We start from the raw sequence: 9280 nt of genomic DNA on the forward strand, positions 1-9280 counted from the left end.
AAAAAAAAAAAAAAAAAAAAAAAAAAAAAAAAAAAAAAAACTCCTGACCTATAGTGATCCACCCACCTCCGCCTCCCAAAGTGCTGGGATTACAGGCGTGAGCTACCAAGCCAGGCCCGTAGTGTTAATATGCTAAATGTGTGTTAAAAAACAACACGGAGAGGCAAGGTGGCTCACGCCTGCAATCCCAGCACTTTGGGAGGCCGAGGTGGGCCTATCACCTGAGTTCAGGAGTTCGAGACTAGCCTGACCAACACGGAGAAACCCCATTCCCTACTAAAAAATACAAAATTAGCCGGGCGTGGTGTCGCATGCCCATAATCCCAGCTACTCGGGTGGCTGAGGCAGGAGAATCGCTTAAACCCGGGAGGCGGAGGTTGCGGTGAGCCGAGATGGCACCACTGCACTCCAGCCTGGGCAATAAGGGCTAAAACTCCGTCTCAAAAAACAAACAAAACAACAACACCTCATGATTACAAGATTAAGTGCCTTTGAACATTTGTTTCTGAACCTACCACACGCATCTGTCACTTTGCAGGCGCTTAATAATTGTGAGCGAACATTCAACGAACCTCATCTCATAACTTCCTTACTGAAATATAGTGGTCATAGGAGACCAGCAGTTTAGCTCATGGCTTCTGGTCCTTGCTTTGTATTGGAATACTGCTTCTATCTACTGACTGGTTTACCTTGGGCTTCAGTTCCTTCTTTGGGCTCCAGTTCCCTAACCTTTTAAGCAAAGGATTATCGTGAGGACTAAACGAGATAAAACGTGTAAAGGTTCAGCACTGTGCTTGGCAGATAACGGAATTAAATTATCTTTATTATAATGTTTACACCCCCTAAGAGTCAGTGGCTATATTATGCAAGAGACACTAGTGTAGAACAAGCGGGTGGTGATAACTAGACAGACCTGATTTGGCAGTCTGTCAAACCTCTACCACCCCAGTATCAACCAATACGAGATAACCAACCTCGACACTTAAAGCAAAGAAAAACCTTCATTCGTTTCAAATCTCCCTTTTCTGACTCCCTTTCAAAATAACCAAAACTGCATAAAAAGAAGGTCTATGTGGCCGGGCAAAAACAGACTCAGCCACATCCCTTAGGGTGCCCACCCCACCGCGCAGATAGGTCCAGCCGGAGTTAAAGGAGGAGACCTCCCGCTGGGCGCGGTGGCTCACACCTGTAATCCCAGTACTTTGGAAGGCTGAGAAGGGTGGACCGCTTTGCGCCCAGGAGGTCGAGACCAGCCTGGGCAACATAGCAAAACCCAGTCTCTACAACAAATTCAAAAATTCGCTGGGCGTGGTGGCGGGCACCTGTCGTCCCGGCAACTTAGGAGGCTGTGGCGGGAGGATCGCTTGAGCCCCGGAGCTCGAAGTTGCAGTGAGCCCAGATCGCCCCACTGCACTCCAGCCTGCGCGACAGAGCGAGACTCTGTACAAAAAAAAAAAAAGGCCGGGCTTCGCGGCTCACGCCTGTAATCCCAGCACTTTGGGAGGCCGAGGCGGGCGGATCACCTGAGGTCAGTAGTTGGAGACCGGCCTGGCCAACATGGTGAAACCCCGTCTCCAAAAAATTTTTGTAGTTTGTAAAAACACAAAAATTAGCTGGGCGTGGTGGCAGGCGCCTGTAATCCCAGCTACTCGGGAGGCTGAGGGAGGAGAATCGCTTGAACCTGGGAGGCGGAGGCTGCAGTGAGCTGAGATTTTGCGCCACTGCCCTCCATCCAGCTTGGGTAACAAAGTGACACCCTTTATCAAAAAAAAAAAAAAGTAAGGAACCTCACAGTCGCGCGAGGTGGAGTGAGGAAATGCAGATGTCCTCAGCACTCGCCTTTTAAATCGCGCGTCGTCATTGCTGCCTCGCGTAAAGGCCCCACGGCGCTCTTCACCTACACCGCCCCAGGCGTACAACCTTGCCGTTCCGGAGCTCTCCGCACACATCCACCTCACCCGGCGCGCAGCGGACAGCCTTCTACGTCACGTCAGCGCCGCGCCGCAAGGAAGGCCCCCTTCTCTGCCTCCGCCTCCTCCCGACGCAGGCGCCGCTTTCTGGAAGGTTCGTGAAGGCAGAGAGGGCTTATCGTTATTACCCTGCGGCCGGCCAGAATCCGGGTCCATCCGTTCTTTCCCAGCCCACCCAGACCCAGCCGACTTTGCCATGCCCGAGAATGTGGCACCCCGGAGCGGGGCGCCTGCCGGGGCTGCCAGCGGCCGCGGGAAAGGCGCTTATCAGGACCGCGACAAGCCAGCCCAGATCCGCTTCAGCAACATTTCCGCCGCCAAAGGTATCATTCTCAGGGCCTGACCCGCGGCGCCGCGGGGTTGAAGTCTGCGCTCTCACCGTGGGCTTCAGTTGGTTTGGCTCTTTTCACGTTCTTTCGGGTGTTCCCCTCTTGTCCTCCCTGTGGAAGCAGCCCAGTGAAGGGATCCTTATTCCTGTTTTTCTGCCGATGATTGCCAGCCCGGAGTATGGAGGCCTTTGAACTTGCCCCATTTTGCATCTTAGTCTCCCATAGTTTTTCCTCCTGCATCGTGCATCATTCGTATTGGAGTCGAAAGCAGTTCAAAATGCCGAGGATTGCGTGCAGTCTTCCCTAGGGGTCTGACGCTTAAGGGCTGTCGCTTGTCTGCTTATTGGAACTGGTAGAATGCACAGTATGTTTTCGCTTTCTTATTCTTATTTAAAGAGGTATTAAATAAGCTTCACTTGGCACAGCTGTTGAGACGAATTGGGTGAACTCCGCGTCTAAATTGGGGCGAGGCTCATTGTACTGGGATGGATGTAGGAACCGACTTACGTGTCTTGTTTGAAATAGTTGCGGAAAGTTACGTTGATGTCGTGTCTGCATGTGCAGTGAAATACAGGCAAATCAAGAAACAATTTTTTGGCTTTTTGTAGAAAAGTGTGGCACACATTGGAAATCAGACCAGATTTCATTCTCTGCTTCCGTTACTTCATGTCTCAGTGACCTGTAACCTCTGTGCCAAAGATTTCTTACCTATAAAATTGGGGAGGAAATGTTTGCTTTTTAGTGTTAAGATTAAGAGAAATCGAGTTGAGATAGAAAACTCGAAGGAAAAGTCAGGACAGAGGTTTAGAGATCTTGCCCGAGTGTATGTTGAGTATAGTATTTCTTTTGGGTTGAAGAATAGTATGTTTGCGGAAGAGGTGAGATTAGAAAGCTAGGTTGGGGCCAGATGTTAAAGGCCTGGTGTCCTGGAAAGTATTTGACTTAATCTCCCCCAGCTATCGGATCATTTCTTTTTAACCAAGTGTAGGCTGCTGTGAGGATTCAGTGAGAAAGCATGTAAAGACCCATGTACACCTTAAAAGTATTTGCAGTCATCAGCCCAAGTAACTGGGAATGTGATGGTGCTTAGATAGGTAACGCTGAATGTAAGAAAAAGCAATCATTTCTAACTTGGGCCTAATGAGGTGGAAAGGTCAGAAAGGCCAGATTTAGGATTCATTTGGAAGTTCAGGAGATAATGTACCTGGAAACGAAGATTTGTAGGTTAATTGAGGACCATAGTGGAAACTTACATTTATTAGATTAGGAACAGAATGTTGAAAGATAAATTTTGGTCCACGCGGGGTGGCTCACATCTGTAATCCCAGCACTTTGGGAGGCTGAGGCGGGCGGATCACATGAGGTCAGGAGTTCAAGACCAACCTCACCAACATGGAGAAACCCTGTCTCTACTAAAAATACAAAATTAGTCGAGTGTGGTGGCATACGCCTGTAATCTCAGCAACTGGGGAGGCTGAGGCAGGGGAATTGCTTGAACCTGGAAGGCGGAGGTTGCCGTGAACCGACATCGCGCTGTTGCACTCCAGCCAGGGCGACGAGCGAAACTCTGTCTCAAAAAAGAAAAATTTGGGGGCCAAGAGAGTTTATAATATGGTTGATACTCAACAAACAAGATAAGTGGGAAATTTAGTAACCTTTGAAACAAAAGTGAACAGAGAACTGAAACAGAGGAGGTGTGCATGTGGGAAGGAAAGGCCGCCTAAATTATCTGCGAAGATGACCCGTTATATCTTGAACTCCTGGCCTCAAGTGATGGCCCACCTCGGCCTCACAAAGTGCTGGGATTACAGGTGTGAGCCACTGTGCCCGGCCCCAGGGATGTTTTATAACATACTGATGATGAACAAAAGCCACCGTGCCCGGCCCCAGGGATGTTTTTTAACATACTGATGATGACCAAAAGCTACGATTTGAGAGTTTTGGTTTTTGTTTGGTTTGTTGGACTGGTTTGTTTGTGGAGATGGAGTCTTGCTCTGTCCCCCAGGCTGGAGTGCAGTGGCGTGATCTCCGCTCACTGCAGCCTCCACCTCCTGGGTTCAAGCCATGCTCCTGCCTCAGACTCCTGAGTAGCTGGGACTACTGATGTGCACTGCCACACCCAGCTCACTTTTGTATTGTTTGTAGAGGCGGGGTTTCACCATGTTGTCCAGGCTGGTCTTGAGCTCCTGACCACCTCAGCCTCCCAAAGTGCTGGGATTACAGGTGTGAGCCATCCATCCGGGCCTTGGTGGATTTTTTTTTTTTTTTTTTTTTTTTTTGAGGCGGAGTCTCGCTCTGTCGCCCAGGCTGGAGTGCAGTGGCTGGATCTCAGCTCACTGCAAGCTCCGCCTCCCGGGTTTACGCCATTCTCCTGCCTCAGCCTCCTGAGTAGCTGGGACTACAGGCGCCCGCCACCTCGCCCGGTTAGTTTTGTATTTTTAGTAGAGATGGAGTTTCACCATGTTAGCCAGGATGGTCTCGATCTCCTGACCTCGTGATCCGCCCGTCTCGGCCTCCCAAAGTGATTTTTTTAAAAGAGTATCTTGCTCTGTAGCATTTCCATTGTGGTTTGCCCTTTTGGTGGTGTTAGTGTTAATTTTTGCTGTAGGCCACCTGTATACCATGTTCACATTAGTGAACAACTGTCTTTACTCTCAGAGATTACACACTAGACAGAGTAAACAAATAAGTGAATTATATATAAATTGAGCATTCCTAATTTCAAATACTCTAAAATTGAAAACGCTTCTGGTCCTAATCATTTTGGAAAAAGGATACTCATCCATCAGTATGTTAGATCTAGACAGTTCTGTTGCTGCTTGCCCTGTTTTAAGGAATGGAGGAAATAGCAATTCTCAGAGCTCCTAACTAGATTGTACCATTTTGACATCTGAAGGAAGATGAGATGAATCCTCAAAATGTATTCTGCCATAAGCTGATTACAAATATTAGGCCAGGCGCAGTAGCTCACACTTTTAATCCCAGCATTTTGGGAGGCCGAGGCAGGCAGATGGAGGTCAAAAGATCGAGACCATCCTGACCAACATGGTGAAACCCCGTCTCTACTAAAAATACAAAAAAATAGCTGGGCGTGGTGGCAGCTACTCAAGAGGCCGAGGCAGGAGAATCACTTGAACTCAGGAGGTGGAGGTTACAGTGAGCTGAGATCGCACCACTGCACTCTAGCCTTGTGACAGAGTGAGACCCTGTCTCAAAATAATAATAATAATAATAATAATAATAATAATACTGCGTACGGTGACTAACAAAAAAGTGAAGCATCTTACATTTAAAAGAATTATTTTAATTACTCTTTCCAATAGATTAGTTTTAGACAATGAATTTTCTTCTGTGGACACCGTGATTTGTTTCGCACCATATCCTAATAAGAACACAATGATCACTTGCGAGGGTCTTGATTTCCCATACTCCCAGCTATTCTGGGAGGCTGAGGTGGGAGGGTTGCTTGAGCCAAGGAGTTTGAGGCCACCCTGGGCAATATAGTAAGACCCTGTCTCTTAAAAAAAAGTTCTGATTTATTTTCTTTTTTTTTTCCATCTGCAGCGGTTGCTGATGCTATTAGAACAAGCCTTGGACCAAAAGGAATGGATAAAATGGTAAAGAGTTGAGTCATTGAATACTAATTGAGCACTGCTGTTCACACTACAAGACCTTGATGGAGGGTTAGATGTGCTGTTTAAAAAGTAAAAGATGGGCCTGGGTGTGGTGGCTCACACCTGTAATCCCAGTACTTAGGGAGGCTGAGGGGCGAATCACCTGAGGTCAGGAGTTCAAGACTGTCCTGACCAACATGGAGAAACCCTGTCTCTACTAAAAATGCAAAATTAGCCAGGCATGGTGGCTCATGCCCATAATCCCAGCTCCTCAGGAGGCTGAGGCAGGAGAATTGCTCGAACCTGGGAGGCAGAGGTTGTGGTGAGCCGAGATTGCGCCATTGCACTCTAGCCTGGGCAATAAGAGCAAAACTCCGTCTCAAAAAAATAAATAAATAAATAAAGATAGTAGAAAGTGAGTGAGGCACAGTGTATCATACCTGTAATCCTAGCACTTTGGGAGGCCGAGGTGGGTGGATCACAAGGTCAAGAGTTCGAGATCAGCCTAGTCAATATGGTGAAACCCTGTCTCTACTAAAAATACAAAAATTAGCCAGGCATGGTGGCGAGCACCTGTAGTCCCAGTTACTCGGGGAGTGGGAGGCTGAGGCAGGAGAATCACTTGAACCCAGGAGGCAGAGGTTGCAGTGAGCCGAGATTGCACAGCTACACTCCAGCCTGGGTGACTGGGCAAGACTCCATCTCAAACCAAAACCAAAAAAAAGAAAAAAGTGTTGGGTACCTGGAGTTTAGAGGAAGGAGAGATTACTTTGGAGTCAACAGGACTAAACTATAATTCATACTTTGTTTAATACTTTTTAAACGATGAGAGTGCACACCCAAACATAGGTATCTATTATGTAGTTAAGAGGAAAATATTATAAATCCAAGTGTTGGGACTTCAGTTTAGTATTCCTTATGGATGTAACTTTGTATTCTAATGTGGGTCTCTGGGAGATAAAACATTATGGAGGATCATCTGGGTGATACTACAGATTATTCTCCTCTCTGGATATTTGAAAATCTATCCTTCCCAAAAATGCTGTTTTCCTTTTTGTAGGACAAAAAAGGAAAAAAGTTACTGTGTTGACTGTAAGAATTGTGTTCACCGCATTGCATGGTACTCCTTTAGGGCATCTATGGTGGAAATCATGCTTCTGATTAATAAGAAATTATTGGAGGTAGCAAGTGCTTATTTATAATATTTTTCCTTTTTTTCTTTTTTGTGTGTCTACATTTCTTCACTTTTAGATTACCCTGCAACAAAGGCACTTTTTTCTTTTGTAAAGTTGGACTGTTATTGCATATTCTTTTTTTTTTTTTTGAGATGAAGTTTTGCCCTTGTTGCCCAGGCAATGGTATGATCTCGGCTCACCGCAACCTCCGCCTCCCAGGTTCAAGCGATTCTCCTGCCTCAGCCTCCCTAGTAGCTGGGATTATAGGCATGTGCCACCTCACCTGGCTAATTCTGTATTTTTAGTAGAGATGGGGTTTCTCCATGGGTCAGACTGGTCTCGAACTCTCCACTTCAGGTGATCCGCTTGCCTCGGCCTCCCAAAGTGCTGGGATTACAGGCATGAGTCACCGTGCCCAGCCTGTTATTGCATATTCTTAAATTATTATGCTAATGTAAGGGAAGATAATTTAAAATTCAGTACTTTGCAAACAGAAATTAACTTCTCTATTTTGAAATATAAAAGTTTAATAAAACTGTTAAGGTGTCACACTGAAATATAACTTTGAAATTTTTTTTCTAGATTCAAGATGGAAAAGGTGATGTAACCATTACAAATGATGGTGCTACCATTCTGAAACAAATGCAAGTGTTACATCCAGCAGCCAGAATGGTAAGTATAATTTTAGGTGAGTCTTTTTTGTGATAGAGTCTTGCTCTGTCACCCAGGCTGGAGTGCCGTGGTGCAGTCTCAACCCACTGCAGCCTCCGCCTCATGGATTCAAGCAATTCTGCCTCAGCCTGCTGAGTGGCTGGGATTACAGGTGTGCACCACCACGCCTGGCTAATTTTTATATTTTTAGTAGAAATGGGTTTCGCCATGTTGGTCAGGCTGGTCTCAAACTCCTGACCTTATGATCCACCTGCCTCGGCCTCCCAAAGTGCTGGGATTATAGGCGTGAGCCACCGTGCCTGGCTAGGTGATTCTTCTTTTTTAAGTGTATTTGATATTTGGTAAACAGTTAAATTTATTTATTTGATCACGTATTTAAGCACAGTGAACACTTTTTGTGCTAAACAGGCATATTTTTAGGATACATTTTGTGCCTAACATTGTGCTTTTTGATGTAAGGTTATAATAAAACACGAATCAAGCCAGGTGTGGTGGTGTATACCTTTAATCCCAGCCACTCCTTAGGCTGATGTGGGAGGATTGTTTGAGCTCAAGAGTTTGTGGCTGCAGTGAGCTATAATCACACCACTACACTCCATTCTGGGTGACAGAGTGAAACCCCAGGAAAAAAAAAAAAACAGCTGGGCACAGTGGCTCACACCTGTAATCCCGGCACTTTGGGAAGCCAAGGTGGGAGGATTGCTTGAGCTCAGGAGTTTGAGACCAGCTTGGCCAACATGGCGAGACCTTGTCTCTACTGATAACACAAAAAATAATAGCTGGGTGTGGTGGTGTGCACCTGTGGTCTCAGCTACTCGGGAGGCTGAGGTGGGAGAATCACTTGAGTCCAGGGGCAGAGGTTGTAGTGAGCTGTGATTGGGCTACTGCACTCCAGCCTGGGTGACAAAGTGAGACCCTGTCTCAAAAAAAAAAAAAAAAACCAAAACACAAGTCACCTTATACTTCATGAAAATGAGTATTTTTCTTCTCAAATGATTATTGTGTTCTTATTAGAATATGGTGCATAACAGTTCACATGTCCACAGAAGAAAATTCATTGTCTAAAAATAATCTGCTGGAAACAGTAATTATTTTACTTCTTTTATCTTATACTTGTACATGGAAACTTGGCATACACTTGAGGAATGAGGAGAGTAAAAACATAAACCTGTTGTCAAGTCATATGAGCAAAAACAGATGCATTAGAAATAAATTTCTATCAGGCCGGGCGCAGTGGCTCATGCCTGTGATCCCAGCACTTTGGGAGACTGAGGCAGGTGGATTACCTGAGGTCAGGAGTTCGACACCAGCCTGGCCAACATCGTGAAACCCCATCTCTACTAAAAATACAAAAATTAGCTGGGCATGCTGGCTGGCGCATGCCTTTAATTTCAGCTACTCGGGAGGCAGAGACAGGAGAATTGCTTGAACTTGGGAGGTAGAGGTTGCAGTGAGCCGAGATCGCGCCACTTGACTCCAGCTTGGGTGACGGTAAAATTCCATCTCAAAAAAAAAAAAAA

The 9280-nt window shown here is 46.1% G+C and overlaps 1 protein-coding gene across 1 annotated transcript in view; it reads left to right on the forward strand.

Moving 5' to 3' along the window:
- Window positions 1-1787: 1787 nt before the first annotated feature.
- Window positions 1788-9280, forward strand: part of CCT4 (chaperonin containing TCP1 subunit 4) — a 21472-nt gene continuing 13979 nt past the window's right edge. The window contains exons 1-3 of the mRNA XM_017889710.1: window positions 1788-2293; window positions 5864-5916; window positions 7671-7760. Coding sequence (XP_017745199.1) covers window positions 2167-2293; window positions 5864-5916; window positions 7671-7760 — 270 coding nt within the window. The 5' untranslated portion in view covers window positions 1788-2166. The remainder of the gene's footprint in view (window positions 2294-5863; window positions 5917-7670; window positions 7761-9280) is intronic.

This window comes from Rhinopithecus bieti, unplaced genomic scaffold (assembly GCF_001698545.2).
Source record: "Rhinopithecus bieti isolate Rb0 unplaced genomic scaffold, ASM169854v2 scaffold_19867, whole genome shotgun sequence".
Lineage (NCBI taxonomy): Eukaryota > Metazoa > Chordata > Mammalia > Primates > Cercopithecidae > Rhinopithecus > Rhinopithecus bieti.